This window comes from Ambystoma mexicanum, chromosome 4q (genome assembly GCF_040938575.1).
Source record: "Ambystoma mexicanum isolate Mex_15411 chromosome 4q, UKY_AmexF1_1, whole genome shotgun sequence".
In the NCBI taxonomy this organism is placed as follows: domain Eukaryota; kingdom Metazoa; phylum Chordata; class Amphibia; order Caudata; family Ambystomatidae; genus Ambystoma; species Ambystoma mexicanum.
In genome coordinates, this window is record NC_090928.1 from 855,376,215 (window position 1) to 855,399,052 (window position 22,838).

Below are 22,838 nucleotides of genomic sequence, written 5' to 3' on the forward strand. Positions count from 1 at the left end.
CACTCATCAACTGATCTACTGGCGAAGCGCCCTGCAGGAAGAATCCAGTTCCAGAACTCCAGAACCCTGAAGCAGAAGGCCCCATCCCAACGCTGAACCCTTCTCAGCTGGCCTTTAAAATCTTGCAACCTGATTTTAACCCCAAACTTCCAAGGGGAACAAGAAATTCAATAGCCTGGCTGTGCTGTTTTGCTGCTTCTGGCCAAGAACTCTTGCTAGAACCCAGAGATCCAAACCGGTAGAGCAGAGCTGTAGCCCAGAACCAACCCATCAGATTCAAAACCAGAGGCTGCGCAGAGACCAGAGTGCCTTGCTGTGTGCAGAACCAAGCACCTAAATCCTGTCCAGAGGCGAGCGAATTCCAGTCCAAACCCTTTGACCAGATCTTGACGGGCCCATTCTAAACCCATAGTTGTGAGTATTTAGCATAGAACAGTCCATAGCCAATCTCTTAGTTTTAAGTAATCCTATCCAACCCATTCCAACATATCCAGAACTGCATTGTAGAATCTCTTTTGTCCATCCTGAATCCTTCTCTCATCCATATGATTCTGTGATAATTGTAGTGATAAATTCTCTTTGTGCTTATATATTTTTGAAGAAAGGCAAGAATCTCGGCAGGCCCAATCAACCGTTGGCGCCACTGGTCTGGTGGGTGCGCTGTCGTGTAGCTTGTGGCTTCATAGACTCTTAGTGTAAAGTCAATCCTTGTTTGTAATTCAAAAGCGCATCTCCCATTGGTAAAATCTTGACTATTTTTGAGAAAAATCGACCTTTACTAAAAACCTTTATAACATCTGAACCGTACATGCTAGGAACAAAATATAAGTGTCAAATTGAAGATAACATCGTCAGCTTTCGAACTAAGAACCGCATTCCAACTCCTTATAGTTTTTCTGTAATCGCATTTCTCGCGCGCTGAAAAGTTTGCCACGATTTTGCATTTGGCTCAATTTCATCCCATATAAAACAGCACTCAACTTCTGAATTCAATTCCTATCTGCCAGTCATTCAAACATCATTGCTAGTGTCTACCTGAACCTATCCAAGGCAACTCTCACTAGTTCTGAATCCTATTTAGCTAATTAAAATCCATTTTGAGCATTTTTGCCCATTCATTTCAAATCACATTCAAAAAAATGTGACCAGTTTAAATCATTCCTGTTCTTTAAGCTTGCTGGGGGAATTGGGATTGAACTTGCATTTGTTGATCTGTTATTCCTGAAACCTGTGTGCCCTCATTCCATCTTTTCATATTGCATATTAGGGGGTGATTGAGTAGTATCAGGGGGAAAGAGCGATTACATTGTCATTGATTGAATCCATATCAAGTTTTATTTCTGTGCTGCATTAATCTCATATCATTGCATTTCATTGCACCCACACTAAGTTTTATCTTATGCTACATTATTCTTTTCATCCAGACTCCTATTGATTAAAGAGATTGTTGATTGCAATATTACCCAACGCTGATCAATGTATAAATATTAATAGTGTCATGTCCCGATATTGTTCATAATTCATAAAAGTGTGATATATATATATAGTTCAAATCCCTCAAATAAATATTTTGACTTTGCAAAACAACCTTCTTCTTGGTTCAGTGAGACCGGGGGTGGGTGTTCAAAGAGAGGGGCGTTATATAATGCTACATCGTCCATAAATAAAATAACTTTTGACATAAAAATATATAAATTAAGGGTTCCAGCTGGGCATCACATGCTAGGCATTGACTTAGTTGGAGTGCTGGGTTGAAACCACTTACAGGGTATGGCGGTAGAACCTGAACACCATGTTCCTCCACATCCACCTCACTGGTCGTCGACGAGGAGCCAGGGAGAACGTGAGGCGCAGGTGCATACTTCACGCCAACCAATTTCGGAACAGGAACTGCTGAAGGCGTTGTCAAGCTGCTCGCTATGTTGGCTTTGACGGCTTCCAACGTGTGCACCGAGCCAACAATTGGTTTGGTTCGACTCATGGTGATGAACATGGTACGGTTTGGCATGTCTACAGTAGTGCAATCTAGATGATCTGAGCAAACTTCTTCCTCTGCCCGCCGTTTCTTAGAGCGCGATGGTGACAGAATGGGAGTGCAGTCTAATTCGTCCACAACTTCCAATGCGGTTGAAGTCAGTGTCAGTGGGCACTCCGTTATCAACATGTGTCATTGTGTATTTGGGGAGTACACCAGTGCAATGTTTATTGATGCAGATTTTCATGCAAGCTTATCGGCTGCAAGTTGAACAAGCGCTGTGTTCTCCACGTCCGGGTACGTTGCCAGTGCCACCGTTGAGGCGTTGCACGTAAAAGAAGCAGCAAGATCTCCCTCTTTTCTGTTCTTATAGCTCCATCGTGTTTTTCCTTCTTCCATACGTCCACTGGTCCGCCAGGCCACCGGACACCAGACACTCCACTTAGCAAGATGTTTTTGAATGCAGGTGTTAGCAGGAGGCGGGGTCTGGCTCTCTGATGAAACTGGATGAAAGGCTTCAGTTGCCACAAAGTTCAATAGCTACAGTGTAGCTCGTAGAAAGGAGCACAATTAGTCAGGGCCCCTCCAAGACACCACTCTCCACATCAATATCGAGTGGAAGTACTACTAGCATGGCTTCTAGGGATACAAGATACATTTTTCTGCATACCGAACACGTTTTTATTCAGGCCAGAGTTCCCCTTAGATGAAAAGGAAGAACAGGTGTGCCCACTGGAGCTTGAGGTAGCTATAGTAAGGGACGAAAGGGTATTACACGGGACCGATGACTCAGGACAGGCATGGAGAACAGCAATCATGGTAGGATGAGGGCACAGACTGACTGACCAAGAGTTATTCTGAGATGAGAATTAATTCCAGGGAAGTGCCACAGAGAATGGCCATGTTGAAAAAAGCGCCAGCACCATTTCTTGAAGAAGATTTAGCATGAGTACTGAGCATTCTATGGACCAAAGGCCTGTATGATGTGGGCTTATTGAAGGCAGAAGGCGCTGTTAAGATCAAGCTCAAGCCAGGAGCAACCTTACAGAGAGCAAAACAACCTTTGTCCAGGGAGGCAGACTAAGGCATTTTTTGAGACGATCGCTGCATTGGTAAAGCAAGGAATTTTGATATTATCAGAATCACAGTGTAACATAGCAGTATACCCCGTGAAATAGGCGATCATGGAGTTTTATTCAAGATTTGTGTCTTTTGAACAGCATTGTCGCAGCAGAATTTCCGCTAGTTCCCAACCCAGCAACATTATTATGTAGCATTCTTCCGGAAGCTAATCACTTCACAGTGATAGATTTGAAGAATGCTTTCTTTTCTATTCCACTTCATGAAGAGTCACAAGACTTGACATAATTTCTATATAGAAACACCAAGTAGAAATACACAAGACTTCCTCAAGGGTACTGTGAATCATCCTTCATATTCAATAGTGTGCTTCAGATGGGCCTAGAGAACGTACAGATGGATAGCACGATTATCCAGCACGTAGACATCCTGATTTGTTGCAAGAGCAAGAAGCAGTGCAGGGGGGACTCAATACGATTGTTGACTGTGTTAGCAGAAAAAGATTACAAGGTACACCAGACAAAACTGCAATACTGTCAGAGCGAAGTCTTGTATATTTAACAGGTGATATCCCAGGAAGGCAGAAGGGTAACCCCAGAAAGAGCAGAAGCAATCTTCAGAACGCAATCGCCGTGGACTGTAAGGGCGATGCAGCAATTCGTAGGCCTCTGTACTTACTGCAGAGCTTGGGGGGGTTTGACTACAGCACATACACGAGACCCCTTTTAAGAGGGCTCTGGGATGCTAAGGGGGGGATGGTAAGCAGACATGGACACAAGAGATGACTAAAGCATTTGAGGAACTGAAAGGGGCAATATGTACTGCCCCAGGGTTAGGGATTCAGGACTATCACAAGGAGTTCTATTTATTCTCACACTCCAATGGACCGGCGATGACTGCAGTGCTCACACAGAAAACGACCTTAGGGCACAAGCCAATAGCTTATTGCAGCGGGTGATTAGACCCATTGATGAGAGGTTACTATCCTTGTATAGAAGCACTGGCTGCTGCTGAATTTGCAGTAGAGAAGTCAGCAAGTTTGACAATGGGTTGCAGTACCATGTTATACATGGAGCATATCCATTTCGCCATTTTCAAAAAACCCAAGAGCACACAGACCACGCAGAGAGCGTCCGGATACGAGGTGTTTATCTCCAATCTCCAATCCAGCGATAAAGGTAGTAAGGTGCAGAATTGTAAATCCAACAAAATTTATAGCAGGACCAGTAGAAGAGGGAGACTATGTACACGACTGTGATACGTATACGACATCTTACGATGACATCCTTAGGTTATGAGAAAACGCACTCAAGGGGGGGGAGAAGAACTCTTTATTGGCAGGTCTTCAAGCAGACCGGACGACAGGAGAAAGACATACTGGGACGGCAGTGTCTGATGGGACAGTCGAAGTAGTAGCACGCGCAAGATTGCGTTCACATTTCTCAGCAAAGGCAGCAGAATTGGCTTTCATCGTGGCATTAGAAGCACACAAGGAGGGGGTGATCACTGTGTACTGCGACTCCACCTATGTGACGTTAACAGTACATTCAGGACTGTCACGTTGGAAGAGAAGGGGCTATCGACGTGCTGACGGCACACCAGTGCAGCATGCACACCTATTGGCCAGACTCAGACGCACTACAACTCCCATCAGCAACAGAAATTGTGAAGTGCCAGGCACACACGAGGGGGATGACGCAATCTCCCATGGCAAAAAAGCCACAGCCACAGAAGTGAAGCATGCACCATATGTTACAGAGTTTGATACCCCATCTAACACGCAAATGCGCATGTGCAATTTGATATTGGACGAAGGATATAATTGCCAGTTACCCAAATAATACAGTTCCAAGGGCAAGCGCCAACAGAGGAGAAAGAATTGTGGATAAGGAGACGGTGCTCGATATCCCTTACGGATGCACTGTGGAGACAGGAGAGCACAGGAAAGTCAGTGATCCCCTACAGCATTGCTGCAGATTGTGCTCATGCAACTGCACTATCCCATCCACCTTAGTAAGGATGCTCTTGCTGCACACATTGGAAGACTGGTTCTGTCCAAATTTGGCAGAACTTGTCGCTACTTTGAGTTTGTGTGATTTGTCAGAAATACAATGCAGGCCACACGTTGCACATTGTGCGAGGAGCAATACCGTGCGATCCAACTATGCCAAGGATACCGCTACATTATGGTGGTCGTATGCCCATTTTTCCAATGGTTTGAAGCTGGTCCATGTTCACACCCAGATTCCAGACCGGTGAAATTCCTCGTCAAAGAGGCGTTCCCACGATGGGGGGTGCGAGATGTCCTGCGTTCAGACAATGGACCCAACTTTGTAAATGAGACCTTTGAGCACATCACAACCCTATTGGGTATTAAGCATTAAGTTTTCCTGCGCTTATCACCAGAAAGCTAATGGGATTTGGCAGCGCCTCAAGGGAAAAAGAACTCGCCAAAATAAAAGCAACACTGAAGAGGGATGGCTCCATTGTCTGCCCTTAGCCTTGTTCGCATTGCACAATCAGTCTGGATCCAACCATCATTTAACCCCTCATGAGGTGGTGACAGGACACTGCATTAGACTCACACTTGCTCCTACCACTAGAGCGCCAACAGATTCTCAGAACATCTTTACTGTCCTAGGTAATGAAATGTGCGACCATGTTGCTTCAATGATGGCTACTGCTTCTTTTTCTCTCTCCAGAGCTCCAGTCGTCCTGGCAGGGGAGGTCAAAGAAGGATGAGGAAGATGATGCCCAAGTAAAAGACTCTGAACTGCTCAAACAACCTCTGCTAATCCAGGGGACCAGGTTCTCCTATGGAATTTGACCTGCACCTGGTATAAGCCCCGTTTTGAGGGCCTCTTCTTAATGGAGCAACGACGGACAAGGCAGTGAAGCTTTCTGGCAAAAAGGCCTGGAATTATATTGTAGACGTCAAGCCCTGCTTGTAGATGATCGGATGCAATTAGAACCACAAGGAGAAGAGACACTACAATGCATGAAGACAAGATTGCAGACTACAGCTAGGCAAGAACAAAATGAAAAGCTAGAATAGGCACACTGTTATTTCCTTACATTAGGTATTCATCGTGAAGGTTGGAGTGATTTGTTGCAAATCATTTGTATACCTGCACACCTCTGAAGAAGCACTTTCGTAAGTTCATTACAACCTCTGAGCAAATGATCCCGTATAAAGAGTTATTTTATGCTTTCCTTCTTTACGTTGCACACACTTATCCAGCATTAACTGGAGGTAATCCATCAGTTATTACACTACTCAACAGTACGACAATTAAGTTCATATGGAAACGATTGTTTCTTGCAGCACCAACACAATACTGCCGCTGTAGAGCTTCACTGACATAATACAGCAATACTAACGTATGCCAAAGACTTTTTCAAATGGTTTCATGGACAATATAAAAGAAATCCAGCAGTAAAAAATACGAAAACGGCGGTAAGATTCATTGTGATATTTAATGTTTTGCCTTCTGCGGTCACTACCCTTTTACCCCTCACTGTATTACAAAAGACTGTTGTCTGATGCATATGCTTTGGGTACCTGCTAACGCCACCCCTATCCCTGCCATCGCAGGAACAATATCTGGTCAAATGAGTAGCGCTGCCAGAGAAGTAAAAAAAGACTCAGGCGAAGTGCAGATATAGATTTTGAACAAGTAAACGCATACCTTGCTAATTCGGCCCATGCATCTAACAATGTGTGGTCCAAGCACATGCCCAAGGTGGGGAGAGAGACAATGAAGGAGAGCTGCAAAGTATGCTCTCTCATCCCCTAAACCATGAGCGCTTCTAGAACATTCATAGCAACAGAAATCCCAACGGCCAGAGCACAATGCCTTATGCACCTGCCGCTCTGCACCACAAGAGTTTGGTTTCAAGGGAAATGGGCTACACTAAGACGGATGTCCCAGAAGATGTTCCTATAAGAAGACTGCTACATCAGACTGAAGAAATGGCTAACTATTGGCGCACCGACAAGACGATGGTGTACATCTCTGACAGACGAAAAAAAAGGAGAAGCCAGTTACAATGCCCAAAGACAGGAAAAAGGGAGATAGAGGGGTACAGGGAGAGACCTCAGTTGCTAGTATATGGGCAAATATTCACAGAAGGATGTAAATGGGGAATGGCAGGAAGCAAACCACACACACTACTGACAGTTCGAGTTGAAATAGTGCAGAAAGAAAACGACGATTATCTCGAAGAATGGGCAGCAAGCGCTAAACTGCTCAAATTGGTGGAGAATGAAGCATGTCCCATGCCAACTATACCACTCGAGAATGCCCCCTTATGATTCCAGAATGAAAGTCCAGTGAAGGTCGGAGAGAACAAAGGACGCAAGCGAATAACGAAGATACCAGGCATGAAGGTTGGTACAGCAGTACTAATGGACCACTATTGGGCCTGTGGATCCAAAGCATACATGCAACTACCGGGGAGGAATATGCTCACTAGTGCATTAGTCGTGCCTCGGTAAGACATACAAATGGACGGGTTCCCTAAAATGGAAGCGACAAGAGAAGTAACTACATTCCGCCCAAGATGGAAGAGACAGACTCGATACCAGCAGAGCACAGACTGTTTAGCAGAACTTAAATGTTCTGTGCATCAGTGATCCCAGGAATTCAGACCAGTACGAACACCAAATCGCCCCAGACCACCAGATGGGACCTGTTGCAGACGATAAACTCGATGGCAAGGGGTTCAATGCAATCAAGGAGAAGCTGAGAGCTGTTAGGTTGATGAACCTACATAACAGATACGTCCTGGATCTGCTCACTGCTATGGAAGGAGGTGCTTGCACCAAGATAGGGCCTTCATGTTGCACGTACGTGCCTTCCCATGAAGGAGAAAAAAAAACACTCACCGAGGGGATCATGCAACTATCCGACCTGCATGCTAAGATGGAGGCAGTGACAAACCCGATAGATGGAGACTGGCTGACCTACATCTTTCCCTGGATACCATTGTGGATGGCTAGCGGACTGAAAGTGCTAATAGCTTTAGTGCTATTAGTCTTCTGCGTTGTCAGGGTAGCAATAGCTCAATGCAAAAAGACAACTGAAAAGACAATAGGGATGAAAATCTTACTGGACGTGGAGACGAGAGCAAACTAAGAAACACAGACTCTTGACTTATTGCAATCACACCTGAAGCAGTGTCCTCTGTCCCCGCCAGGTACAAGGTTCGCCTTTCCCCCAGACGCACAGAACTATTAGGGAAAATGGGTGTGGGGCAAACGTGATGGAGATTGCGGTTGCATGAACTAGAGTTTGGACAAGCAAGTAAGATGTGCTCAACACTTGGGAGGAGTGGGGAAAGTTTTTACTTACCTCCAAGTGTTGTTCTCCAGTATGCATGAATTCGCATGCTCTTGAAAATTACCCGTCATCAGGCTGGGAATCCTCAGTAAAAGAAAAAAGTTTCACTTTTACTTAAAAACTGTATTTCTCCTCTAAACCAATCTCTGCCCTCTGGGTCATACTGCCCCCATCCAATGACAGTCCTCTCACTAAACCCCTCCTCTGGCAGCCATCTTCAGATTTGGTAAGCACATAAAGTGGCAGTATGACCAAGAAAAGCCACAGAGGGGATGGAGGGAGGGTTTGCATGTGAATCCATGCCAGACCCATGCTGGAGAACAATAGTTACAGTTAAGTAATTTAAACCTCCTCCAGCATGGGGTCTGGCATGGATTCACATGCTCATGAATAATGAATGCATAGCATACAATATTACACAACGACAAGGTGGCAAGGCGCAATAGAAGCAATTAATTCTTACCTCTGGAACTGTCTCACCTCAAGCGAACAGGTTGCATAGCACTGCTTGGCCGACTCTGGACTCCTCTGTGGAATCCCTGTCGACACAGTAGAACTTTGTGAAGGTGTGCGTGGACCTCCAAGTAGCATCCCTGCAGATGTGCAGCGGGAGCACACCAGACAGGAACGCTGTTGTTGCAGCGATTGCTCTGGTGGAGGTGGGCTCTCGGAGGGCCAGGCAGCGGTCATTCGCCAACCGATGGTGTGTGATGCAGCCAGAGAGCCACCTTGAAATGGAAGCCTTGGACAAGGCCTTCCCATGGTTCACAAGACTTAAGTTCACAAACATTTGTGAGATCTTCCGAAAACTCTTTGCGCGCGTCACATAGAACTTCAGGCAATGAGCAACGAGTGCACGGCCCTTCATGCCGGAGATGAAGGATTTGGGGAAAAAAACCAAAGGCATGTTGAGGTGGAATTCCGACAGAACCTTTGGCATGAAAGAGGGGTGCGTACGCAGCACCACCCTCGATTCATGGAAAGTCAGGTATGGTTGCTTGCAGGATAGGGCCTGGATCTCAACTACCCCTCTAGCAGAGGCGATGGCCACAAGGAAAGGTGTTTTCCATGAGAGGAACTGGAGTTAGGCCCGATGCATTGGATTGAAGGGGGCCCCCCTATGAGCCTCGTCAGAACCACGTTGCGTTGCCATGCCGGGATAGGAGCCTTCACCGGCAGGAAAGATGGAAAAAGTCCTTTGAGAAATTCCTTGGCGAGCCAGTGGGACCAAAGTGAAGATCTTCCTGGAGACCTGGTGTAGCGGGAGATAGCCACCAGATGTACCTTGATCGAGGCGTGCACCAGTTTGGCCGTGGGCAAGTATAGCAAGCTTGGACTCAGAGGGGTAATCGTCTGCGACCGGCACCACATAGCGAAACGCTTCCACTTATGACCGTAGCACTTCAAGGTCAACGCCTGGCCTTGGCGAGGACCTCTCTGCAGTCGGCAGGTAACTCATATCCTCCAAACTCGAGGGCTGAAGGAGCCAAGCGCTCAAGTTCAGCGATTCTGGGTCGTGATGAAGGAATGCGCCTCCTTCTCTGGTGAGAAGATCCTGAACCACTGGCAGCTTGACCGGAGGTGACACTGACAGGCTGAAAAGGTCTGGATACCAACTCTGCCTCGGCCACGCCAGGACGATAAGTTTCATCTTGCATGGACACTGTCTGATTGTGTTGATGACTCATAGCATGAGAGGGAACTGAGGAAACGCATACATGATTTCTGTTTTGTCCGGATTGAGTTTAAGGCTGTTGGTGCTCATCCAATGGTTTATTTCTGTGAGGCAGTTGGTCAGGGTTGGGTTTTGTTCTTTGCTGGTGTTGATTTTGTACATGATATGATCATCGTCTGCATAGTTGTAGCAGGTGAGGCCATGTTTTTTGATGAGGTTAATAAGGGGGGGGTCATGTAGATGTTGAAAAGTAGTGGTGAGAGTGATGAGCATTGTGGGACTCAACATTTTGCGGGGTGTTGATTCGAATGGCGTCATCCATGTTTCTGTTCTGTCATGAAGCATTTTAGCCAGAGGAGAGCTGTTTTGCTGATTCTGATACCTTTGAGTCTTTCGATGAGTGTTTCGAGGTGGACTGTGTCGAATGGCTGCCAATAAATCTAGTAGTATTAGTGCCGATTTGACAAGTCTGCGTTGGTTTTTAGATCATCCCATATCAATATTAATGCTGCTACGTTCCTTTAATGGGCCTGAAGCCTACTTGTGCCTGGTCTAGTACTTGTTTTCTACATGCTCCAGGATTTATTCATAGATGTAGCTTTCTAGTGGCTTTGCTAGGTATCCAATGTTTCCGATTCATCAGTCGTTGGTTAGGACTTCTGTGTTTCCGAATGGGTCTTGAAGGAGTCGCCTGTGATGAATGCAGATGTGAAGGCTCATAGCACAGTGAGTGGTTGAACAGGTTGAGGAAATATTCTGCTGGTGTTTTCTGGCTGTGTTTCTTTCCCTCACCAGGCTGTTCAATTTTTCTGTCGAGATTGGTGGAGGTGGTTTAGTCGAATACATGGTTTCGGTGTTGGCTGGTTAAGTGGGTTGTTGATTTTAGGCATGCTCTTAATGACTTGCTTGATGTTTGTGGTTTTGCTTTTGAAGTGGTCTGCAAGGTCATCGCATAGTTTTTGTGATGGGCTTGGTGTGTTGTTGCAAGCTGTTGGGTTTCTTAGCTCGTTGATAATCAACATCTCTTCCAGGGTGCTGCTTGTGTTTGTGATCCGTTCGTTGTAGAATGCCTTTTTTGCTTCAAGTATTTCAGGTTTGTATAGTCTAATCCATCTTTGGTATGCAATTCTATTCCAGTTGGTTGTAGTTTTTCCTTTATTCTTTTTCCAGTTTCCTGGTCGTTGTTTTCAGTGCTCTGCAGTGGGGTGTGAACCTTCCTGCCACTGTTTGTTTTACAGAAGGGGTGAATGGTTTTTCAGGTGCAATGCCATCCAATGTTTTCGTGATCTATTTTTGGATTGTGTCAGTTCTTTCTTCTATGCTGGTCGAGCCTAGAACGGTGATTGACTGTTTTGTGGCTTGCAGTCTCACATTTAGGTCTACACTGCTAATGGATTTCCAGTTTCTTTTCAGAATTGGAGGATGTTTTGGGAGTTTAGCTAGTATCCGTGATGGCGAGTGGAACACAAAGGGTATACGAAGTGGGTTGCGCCACAAGATTTGCATTGGTGGTACAGTTGTGACCAGGTTTCTGTTGAAGAGTATCTAGAGTGACCTGCTGTGTAAGTCACTCCTTTCACCAGTTGTTGTAGATGTATTGTTGCTAGTTGATTTGTTAAAGTTTTGGGTGAGTCAATGTTTTGTTCTTCGAACCAGATATTGAAATCTGCCATGATCATGTGATCATGTTTAATGGCAACCACCAATGTGTCCTTGAAAGTAGGATTGCATGCCGGTGGCCTGCAGACAAGTAGGAAAAATAATATGTTGGTTTGGTGATCTCAGGCTTAGTGCAGGAGGAGTGATTCGCAGTTTGGGAGGTTTGTTGTGATGCTGTTATTTTTAGCTTGTTCTTGTATGCCACAGCGAGACCTTTTTTTTCCTTCTTGGTTGGCTTGTTTAAGTTTGAAGTTATTGGGTAGGGAATTGTGTTTTGAGTTAGCCACGTTTCAGTGAGGAATAGCAGGTCTGTCCCTCCATTGCTTAGTAGTTCACATATTTCTATTGTGCGTTTTGACATTGTTCTGGCATTGGCTGGGTTGCAGTGTAGCTTTGTTTTCTGCGGTTTACTTCATCTTTAGCTGTGGAGATGAGAGATTGCGTGGATACTGAGTCACTTTTCCATGAACTTGAGCATACAGTTCTGTTTCTATTTCTTCATTGAGTAGTTCAGCAAGGTTTAGTCTGGGATTGAGGTTTTCTTCAGGGTCATCTGTCTGCTCGCATTGATGATTCATTGTGTCATGCCAATTTTCTGTGATAAATGGCGTGCTGGGGTCCTTTCTGTTTTGCTTCTGTGCGTTACCAGTCTTGTCGTTGGGTTTCCGGTTATCCTCCTTTTGTGCTTACGGTTCTTGATGGTTGTCCGAGTAGCTGGAAAGTTGATTGGTAGTGCGATAAGTAGAGTGATTTTGCGGTGAACCGGTAGGTGTATTATCTCTTGGACAGGTGTGATGTTTTGAGATGGTTGGGATTGTTCCAATTGGCTTATTCTGTTTTGATTATTCCCAGGGATGCCATTTCCCCAAAATTCCAGGGGTAGCGGAAGTGACATCACACAACCCTTGACCTCTGATACCACAGGAGTGATGCTATTTGACCCTGCCCCCAAGTGACATCACTGGAAGTGATGGACAGCACACAACTTTTCACACCTTGACAAAACAGGAAGTGGCATCACATAGCATTGTTCCAGTACACTAAGAAAAATATGTTTACGCTATCACTGTAATATGATATACATTTCATACAAGAATGGACCACCAAATGTAGCATTAATATAAGTGTGTATAGCGCCAACAACCATGAGGCAATAAAGCACCGTCAACCGGCTGGTGACAAACTGTTGCTGCTGGAACGGAAAACAGTGTATGAACAACCAATAGAGTAAGAAACACTGAGATCAATATAAGCCTTGAACAAAAAGTTTTAAAAAGCTTTTTACAGCCTGTAAACAATAAGCAAGACCTAGCGGAGATGGCAAATGGAATAGTTTTCTGAAGTATTCCAACCCTCCTTTACCAATGGAGAAGAAATATATTCTCCATGCCACACACTGCTGTCTGTAGTTGTTTCTGGGCTGCGACCTGCCCAGTGGCGTCAGCAGCACTATTTACTAGCACAGACTTGTAAGTGATGTGGAATTGTCCTTTTGCTGGTTTATTTTTCCTTACAAATATTGTTCTACAATTCCCAGCACGCAAAGTGCAGTTTGATGTACAAAGCCAGAGGTAGAAAAGGTTTACCCAAATGACCCGGGTCCCAGTAAGGTTGGCTCTGGTGTTCGCTGACTGTTTCGGAATAGAAGTTATGTTACTCTGCTTTTATGACTGTGCCAAATCACCACTGAAGTAGTTTCAGAGCCCCTGATCCAATAGAAGTACGTTGCTCAACTTGCTCTCTGAGAAGCTTTTGTGTTGCAGTGCTTGGACACTGAGCAGGGAAAATTCCTTCAGTGGGGTTTTAAATGGAACCCGGAAAGCCTCCATAAGATTCGAGCCCAGGCTAGAGTTGCATTTCCCAGGAGCTGCAAGGAGTCTGTAAATGAGACTGTACTCAAGATAAGAATGTGTAAGCAGATTTCACTGCACGTTTTGAGAAGTTCAGAATAAAGGAATTGTTTTAAGAAGTAAAAACATAATGGTGTATTTTCTAGGCAGGTAAAAAAAAAAAAGCATTTGTCTTGCAATCCAAAAGTTTTTTGCTGCTAGCAATGTCAACTTGCAAGCTACTAACCAGCCATAAATCCCACATCCCCCGTGCATGAATGCCAAAATACACACAGCACAGCTTTTCTTAATAGCCAAGAGTGTTTTGTCACTGGTCAATGGTTTTTCATGGGCTTTGTAAATGAAAAGAACGCTTTTGAAGAGATGTGCCTCTTGCATATCAGGCAGCACTATAGCAGATATCTTCTATGTGGAAAGTACCGCTCATGCTGATGGTCTGAACACGTCACCTGAGCAGTGAAGGTGGCATAAAGGTACTGACCAACATGTATTGGATACTCCTATTTTTTTTCTTTATTGTGAGTACTGGCCTTCTTTTGAGGAGTAAAACCGTCAGATATGCTGCTCATCTGGATCCTTGAAGACCGGGGAGTCCATCTCCTCCTACCCCTATTAAGGAGTGTGGACTGTCTATAGAATCTCGGAAAACTGGAAACACTGGATGGAACACAGACTTTCCTGCTTCTTGTGAAGAACTGGAGTCTGTCCAGAGTCTGGTTAATAAGAAAAAGGGGCTGCATAGTTTCCAGAAATATGTTCTCTGACTTGGCCTCAATGGGTACCTCTTCAATGCCAGTGTAGGTGCAAGTGGGGAGGGAGCCCCATTCTACTTTCAGGAGTGTGGGGAAGAGTACAGTTATGCTGCATGGGTCCTGGGAACAAGCCTTTTTTTATTTTGGTGAAGGTTCTGTTTTCTGTGTGCGTCTATGGTTGCTGGGTGGGGAGAAGTTCTTGGGGTACCTTAGGGTTCAACTGGTCTCTGATCCAAACACGTACAGAAAGTCCCTGCTTCACTATGCTATTTGAAGGCTGGTTGTATGAGAAGTTTTGATTCATGATAAAAATAGGTGTACAGTGGGGTAATGTGTTTTAATTTTGAAAATTATTATGCTGCCGTGACTCAGAAGGAGGAGCCTAATTGAGCATTATACATTTCTCACTGCTTAGCTCGAAGTTCTGCATAAACAATTTTACATTCTTTTAAGACAAAACCTTGACAAGCCTGCCAAGCTATTGCTCACTCCCTCCTTGGTTGAACAAGGAATTTGATGCATGTGGAACTCCTACTTTCCCATTGTATGTTTTTGGTGTGTTCAGTTTGCATCAACTACGCTCAAGTCTTTTTTATAGGATAAGAGTGGCATGCTATTTTAGTCTAATAGGGAAGAAACCAAGGGTATCTTTGCAGTCGCTGTAAAGTGGGTCAATCGCTTTAGTGATCCTAATCTTCCGCCTGGTACAGAACAAATCTTAAGAGCTATGCAATACAGAGTAACCTTACGCCATTCCAGAAGATGAAAAGGGACTTTTATCAAGTTGTAAGTACATGTTTGAGACGGGAAAGTACAGCAGTGTGCAGGCAAACGGTAGTGTGCAAGAAATTATAAATCCAGCAGCTACAGTCCTTTAGTCCGACGCAAAGAGGAGTTTGCCCAGTTTGGCACGTTGGTCTCTGTTAGGCAGAAACCTGCGTAGTTCCCTTAGGGACCACTGCAAAAGGCTTAGGACTACAGGTGTTGGCAGTAAACCCAATTGGTAGCAGTCTGTACCACCCAGATCTACCTGGTAGCTGTGGCTGAGCAGCTAGACTTCTCTCAAGAAGAGTTAGACAGTATATAGAGTATACACAATAGGTACGGAGATACAGTAGCACAAGCAAACACTGACCAGAGCTTTGGTATAAAAATATATAATTATTTATTTAAAAACACACTTGTAAAATACACTAACACTAATATGGCAAGCAAGTTCAAACACAGTCACTATCAATATATATACATCCCTGATTACTTATTGAACAAGTTAAAACACCACTTATTTGCAGACAGAGGTGAGCGCTTAACCAAAGATGGCACTCCAATAAGTTATTTAAAAAGGGAGGGAAAAGGTAGAATTAGGACAGCACAATACCAACACTAGAACCACAGCAAGTCAGAAAAAGGCAGAGTCTACTGTTAGAGCAAGAAAGTTCATAGGCCAGGCCCACTCTTGGAGAGAGCAAGGCGGAATGTGTCCAAGATCACACAGTTGAATAATACTTTAAAAAGTCTTTGCAGATAGTTCAAAAAGGGTTGGATCAGTTCAGAAAAAGTTAGTTAGCAGGACCCAAGTCACCCCAGGATAGAGAGTCAAGGATTTACGGGACACCTTGAACAGTCTGTTGCAAGAGAGACCAGGCGGGACACAGTACCTGAAATGGTGAGAAAGCTCCAGCGGGGGCAGTTGTTCCTGGCAGCGGGTGCCAACATTACAAGATTTCTCATTCCCTCATAAGTGTTCACCTTGTAACCCTTAATCCATCCCTCTAAGTTTTTCAAACTTTCACTCACCCAGGTAGCCCAAGGGGTACCATCATTCTTTTTGAGGGTCCTAAACCTCTTAAGGTAATGGGAAGGGCTCTTCCCAAATCTAGCTATTAAAGCTAGCTTCACACATTCATAATCCTTTCTATCCTCCTCCCCCCAACTCCATTACCACATCATTTGCAACAGGCGGGAGCCTAGAGAACAACCAGGAAAGCAACTCATTTCCTGTGCTGTTCTGGAGCCCATGATTATACTCAGACTCAACCAATCCAACACATCCAACTTAGGCTCTACATACCCACAAGCTCTTTAGACATCCGGGGTCTTTTGGGACTGGAACTCCTAGAGGATCCGGAGGGAGAAGCATTTTCAACAGACAATTTCTTCATCTCTAGCACATGTTGAGCTCCATTTCTCTGAGCCTTAGTTCTTGATTCAGTTCTTGGTGTCTTTGTTCTGCTTGAGTATTAAGTCTCTTAAACTCCAATTCAAGTTTCATTTTCTCTACTTCCAGATATTGAGGACTAAATGTGGGACCTGGCAAAGGTCTAGTAGGTACAGCTGGCTGAGCAGGCAGAGGCCTAGGTGGGACAACTTCATCATCCTCACCTTCCTCTTCTGGTTCTGACACAAGATTATCAATACTTTGATCAATATCATTACTGTTATCTACATTTGCTGGAGTGGTAGGTTCCTCTGAACCATCATCCAGACTTTGGTTTGCTAACAACCTTCCTTTTAGCTCAATTTTCTTGCCTTTAGTCAGGAGATTCTTATGCTTACAGAGAACTCTTAAACAATCAGCAGTTTTTGTAGCAAGGGACTTTTGACTATAACTTTTCATAGTTGACAGGTTAGAAAATACACTTTTTAGTGCCAGGCTTTGTGGTTAGTTGCACTAAGGTATATATAAGCACACTAAAATGTATACTCCATACAAATCCCACTGCTGTACACCAGTGTTAGGCAGAAACCTGTGCAGTTCCCTTAGGGACCACTGCAAAAGGCTTAGGACTACAGGTGTTGGCAGTAAACCCAATTGGTAGCAGTCTGTACCACCCAGATTTACCTGGTAGCTGTGGCTGAGCAGCCAGACTAGTGTTTGCTTGTGCTACTGTATCTCTGTACCTATTTTGTATACTCTATATACTGTCCAACTCTTCTTGAGAGAAGTCTGGCTAGCAACCTGCAAATGACATCCCTGGGTATTCCTTGCGAGTCTGGTCTTTCCTGGTGCAGTGCATTTTGTGGTAGGGGTCTGTCCCCAGGGGTGGGGGCTGTCCCGTGGCCTTAGTTGTTTCAGGGCAGAGTTATCTCGGGAGTAAGGCTGCTCCTGGGGCAGAGCTATTCCAGGATGGACAATTCCCTGGCTGGATTACTCGCCAGAGCTGGTTTTCTGGGTACCTTCTTATGGTTCCTGGTTTTGAGTTCACGAAGTGATGGTACCTTGTATTGGTGAGTGACAGTTGTTTGAGCATCCCAATGGTTTGGGCTTCCCTTTATGGGGTCCAGTATAGTTGGCTTCAGAGTGGGGAAGGCCTCTCTGAGGTTGTAGTTCAGTCTCAGTCTCGGTCTCGTGGTGCTTGGGGTTCCCAGCTTGCCAGGCTTTTCTTGTGGTGTCGGGTTTACAGTGGGGAGTATCTCTGTGGTGTTATATCGTAGTCTCCAAACTTTGCAGTGCTTGGGAACTAAAAGTATTTGAGGCAAGGGTTGAAAGTTTCCAGAATTGCTTGTGGAAGGTTCGGAGTGTTGGTGCCCAAAAGGTATTAGGTGTATAGTGGAGTCCAAAAGGTATTATTTGTTTAGTCGCAATATCAGTTTCGGGCCTTAGTCTGGTAGAATGCAAGTGTGGCAAACTACAGGCATTGGTCAGACTCACTGCCGGAGTAAGACAATGCAGTTCAATTCAAATGTTTAATTGCTCATCTTCCTTCTGCTCTAGTAGTTGTATAAGACAATAGAAGATCACTCGTATGATCCTATATTTATTTACAGTTTGCATACTTAATGCCAAGTTAAAAAGAGAATCTGAGAATTTGTTAGACTGATTAATGTTACGTAGGTCTTTCTTTACATGTCTGATTCAAGAAACAGAGCAGTCTTTTATCATAAGTCACTAATTATAGTCTGTATGAAATGCTCTGTTGGGTTAGCTATATTTATTAAAAGATAAAAAGTTGGCGCAAAAAGGATTTGATCAATCACATGTTCAAGGCCTGGTTCTCTATGACCAACACAATTGGAGGCAGACCGAGGCAAAGCCAGTATTCTAGGTAAAGGAATCGTGGGTTGTTTGTAAGAGCCCTGCGTGGTCATTAAAACCCAAAACGTCTGATATGTGCAAGCTTTGGCATTGTAAACCTTGAGCATCATTTCTACAGGATGGACCTTAGAGATGCATGTAAAATTTAAAACTGAGTCACATGGGCATTAGGTGCCAGATCACACTTTATTACATGTAATGGAAACCAACCGCTAAATGCATTGGTTATGTAACTTGGCTAAGCCAAACTGAATGGAACAGGTCTCAAATTGTGTGAAAAGCCATGCTCTACAAGTCCGGAGGATGTACCATTTGGAAGATCTTTGTTAACGTGACTGACTAAATGAGTCATATTGAGGGGATATGCCCCGAGGTAGCGGGCCGACCCTGTAGGTAACATACCGCCCAAGTTAAGGGCCCTAGCGTAGCAAAGGTCCCTTAACGAGGGTGACGGGGCTGTTACCGAATGGGTCCGCCCATCACTGAGGGGCATATCGCCATTAGAACCCATGTAGTTTTCTACAAGGGTGCTAAAGAAGTCTTTTTTTTTTTTTAAATACAACGTACCTTTCTTGCACGGCCTCTGGGGAACCCCTCAAGAGGATCTGTTAACCTCCATTGTGAACAGGAAGAGCAATCTTTTCAGTTCGAGGGAATTTCCAGAATGTCAGGTCGTCCCTTTTCCATGTTGATGACTAAGTCATCAACATGAAAACAGACTTCCCGAGATCAGCACTGTGCAGCGCAAGAAAGGTAAGCTTATTCTTTCATTTTTGTATCCACAAAAATTCACCATTGGCACCCACGTAGTAAACTATATGGTGCTAATTGGTGAAAGGGAGGCGGGGAAGGAAAGGGGCGCTGGCTGTCCAGGCAGCGCGAAACCCGGGCTTGTACCATACAGTACAGCCTGCGTTCGGAGCCTCCTAATTGGCCAGCACCCCCACCCAGTGTTCTGATGAATTTTCCGTATAAGGCTCATTGTGTAAAGCCCCATACAAACCCTAAAGTTTCTGTGCTCGGATGCCTCATTTTTGAGATGGGATACTATGCCCGTTTCCCTGCACATTTCTGCATAGTTTTGTGAAAATAAACCTGGTTTCTACCTTTGCGTACAGGTTCTGAATTGGATAATTTGCTGATTAGCTGTGGCATTCTAACTCTCCCATGGTGCAATAAGAAAAATGAGAATGCATCTAGTCCAAACATGTGTCATTTGTAAATTATGCACAATCTCAAACTAAAGTATAAATTCACCAATTTCTGAAACACACCAACACATATGTTTCCTTTGTTCTCAGTAGAATGAAGACCAAATATATTTTAGTGTAAAAATAAAGCGCAGGCGTTTCATTTAAAGTGCCGTAGTCTTACCAGGACAACCATAACGCCCAAGTTGAATGGTCCATCACAAACACCAGTGGCTGCTGCAACTGCTGTCTGCAATCTTTGAGACCTCATCGGCCACATGCCGTCCTTGACCCTTCTTATACTTAAGGTCATGAAAGTGGTTCAAGGCTGCGGCATCAACATTTCTACAGGCATTAGGGCTTCTCATCCTACTAACCTACAAGTCACATATTTGTGCTGTGATCCTCTCGTGACTAGACTAACACTCTTCATGCTGCCTGGTCACAGAATGCATTATGGAAGCTGCACTGAATCCATAACAAAGCTGCCACTTCAGCACTACGGCTCAAATCGCTACATTACTTTTAAGGCAGCACATCATGGACTGCACTTTAGAAAACACTGAATACAAAAAAATGTAATTTAACAAACAGGTATATGGTATTCTCATTAGATGTAATTCTGTCTCGATGCGTCTTCTGTAGCCAACTGCGGTGACAAAAGTAAACTGTATGACAAACCTCTTTCTCTTGGTAGCGTTTCTTAATGGATGGCTCGTCCTCAAACTCTTCCGCATTTCCAACATTTTGGAACTCCTCCAATTCCAAGGCTTTCTGTTTTGCATTTTCAATAACATGTTTGGGAAAATGCACTAGCTCTGCTACATGGATTCCAAAGCTCTGGTCACAGGCACCTAGAAAAGTCAGCAACCAGTTTACCATATTAGCAGAGTAATGACAATTGGGCGTGCACTCACACAACCACAATCCTCAGCAATGGTCATTATGTTATAATTTATGTAAGAAAAAACATTGCAAAGACATTTGTTTAACTTTAGTACACGTATTGGAAAGACATTTGCTAGACAATGCCATCATGTAACCTGCCACTCTGGCCATGTGCAACTGCTACTGCCTTATTGCCAGGTGGCACCATAATTTGGCATGCTTTGCCAAGATATGACCAATTACCTACATCATATGAAAGGTGTTGCTATCATATACCAGGTAATGCCATTGCATGCTCAGGTACCATCATTTGCAGGTGAAATACAGGCACTCCCACCATTACAATCAGAATGGCCTATGGAGTGATCATGTGCATCACAATGCACGCACAATGCTCAAGATCAACCACCAGTCTATTCAGGGTTGGACCTCAATGCCTCAATAATACATTAACTCAATAGACCAGACGTTTACAATCAGTACAATGGTTAAAACGAAGTGTTGACGAAGTTAAAGAGGGAAGCGGGGCTTTCTTTGTCACTGTCGCAAAAAAAAAAAAAAAAAAAAAATCCTAGAAACTTGCTTGCATAGACTGCCTTCTCATGATTGTAGACACTTCAGTCCCAAGTGTTTTCATAGTGAACCGCTCCCTCAATAGCTACATTTACATATCCCACTCTGCCCTTTAGTGTGGCTTCTCTCAAAAAAATACGTTACCATGAAGATCATATCCAAGAGATAACCATGATATGTCCATGAAAATTAAGATACCTTGAATAACGGTGAACTGGACTACTTTCATTGATATTTAAAGGTCGGGTGTTTCTTTTTACGAATTTGTTGAATATGTGTCGTCCCAAGACACGCTACTCACACTCTTGCAAAGGTAGGAACACCATTATTAAAACATGCCCAGTTAGCATAGTGGTGCCGGTTTGCATTACATGCAAATGGATAGCAGTGTCAGGTTCCATTATACCCATTTACCATGGTATGTCAAACTATTATGCCCACTCATTACAGCAGAGCCATATTCTAAAATGGCCAGCGATAGCAATGCCAAATTCCACTATGCCCAGTTAACATGGCAGTAGGGGATCAGTACTATTATTCCCAATCGACACACCAGATTCAATATTTTTCACTTGGAAACGGCAGGCACAATGTCATTACACCCGTAGGGTTCGAAATTAAGATTTAAGGAGCATGAACTAAAAGCAGCTCCTGGGTGTGGGGCATCACCCAGTAGGCAGGAGCTATCGCTGGAGAACCAGGAGCGAGTACCCAGCACATCACAAATCTAACTTCCACACTTTAAAAATTGCCCATTACATGTGATCCATTATGTTTAAATGCGTCCTATAAATATTGCCCAATTCTTCTTTATTATGATTCTCAAATACTAAAAGTTAATGTCACACATGCATGGTTGGAAAACACCTGTTTTCCTTGGGAGCCAAATTAACTCCTGATAGCTGTGGTTTCAAGCACACCAGGCTCACAGAGGCTAGTAGCAGGAGCTAAATAGCTCTTAACAATTTCGAACCCTGCACCCACTTAACAATCCATGTTCCATTGTGCCTAGTTCGCACAAAATTCCCAGAGTCCATACTGGACACTTACCGCAGCAGGGCCCTTTCTCATCGTTCCAGGTGAGTACACCTGTGCCACACGCATGCCTGATTAGAACAGAAGATCAATGTTTTGCCATAGTGAATAAGTGAGACTGAGAAACTGAGGTACGGCACAAGAAGAAGAATACAGAGGGAAGAACGGGTCTTGTTTGCACACAGTAAGGAACAAAATAGAATTGTACGTTGTGCATGCACAACAGAAGTGGAATCAAAGATCATGGTTTCATTTAGACTAGCCTATGAGCAAAGCAAAAACTATGAGGAAGGTGCATGCTGCTTTGAAAAGTAAGCATGATTCATGCTGGACTCGTGATCTAATGTGCGCTTATCAATTGGACACATCAATGTCATGTGAATGAGATAGCTTATGCTTTCTTCTGACCGCTGCTTGCAGTTTTTACTTTCAGTCCCACCACATGTTGAAAGCGAAATGGACTAATAAGAAACCAACTTCAGGATTGTGCTCAAGTCTTCAACTCACTGGAGTGGATGTCCGCTTTAGCTGGAGCTGGTAACAAAGGAAGAGTGACAATTCACTGGAATCAGTGCTCCGGATATGATTTTTACTCCCTATTTTTACATTTTGAGAGTAAAGTTTGAGACTGTTTCCATCTGGAGGATAGAGTGCAATGCCAGCGTCAGTATCCGTCAGAATTCAGGTCTGCAGCAGCGACGCCCTAACTTTAACTTCTCGTTGAGTCACTCGAGATCTGCGATAGTTGTCTTGCAGGCACGTAGTTCCGTCTGCACAAGCTTG

The 22,838-nt window shown here is 44.2% G+C and overlaps 1 protein-coding gene across 2 annotated transcripts in view; it reads right to left on the reverse strand.

Annotated features, from left to right (window-relative positions):
- The window catches only part of MSH2 (mutS homolog 2), a 1,146,446-nt gene that overhangs the window by 18,917 nt on the left and 1,104,691 nt on the right, over positions 1 to 22,838 (reverse strand). For both annotated transcript variants that reach the window (XM_069608417.1, XM_069608418.1), the window contains one exon: positions 20,241 to 20,413. In XM_069608417.1, the coding sequence (XP_069464518.1) occupies positions 20,241 to 20,413 (173 nt within the window). The remainder of the gene's footprint in view (positions 1 to 20,240; positions 20,414 to 22,838) is intronic.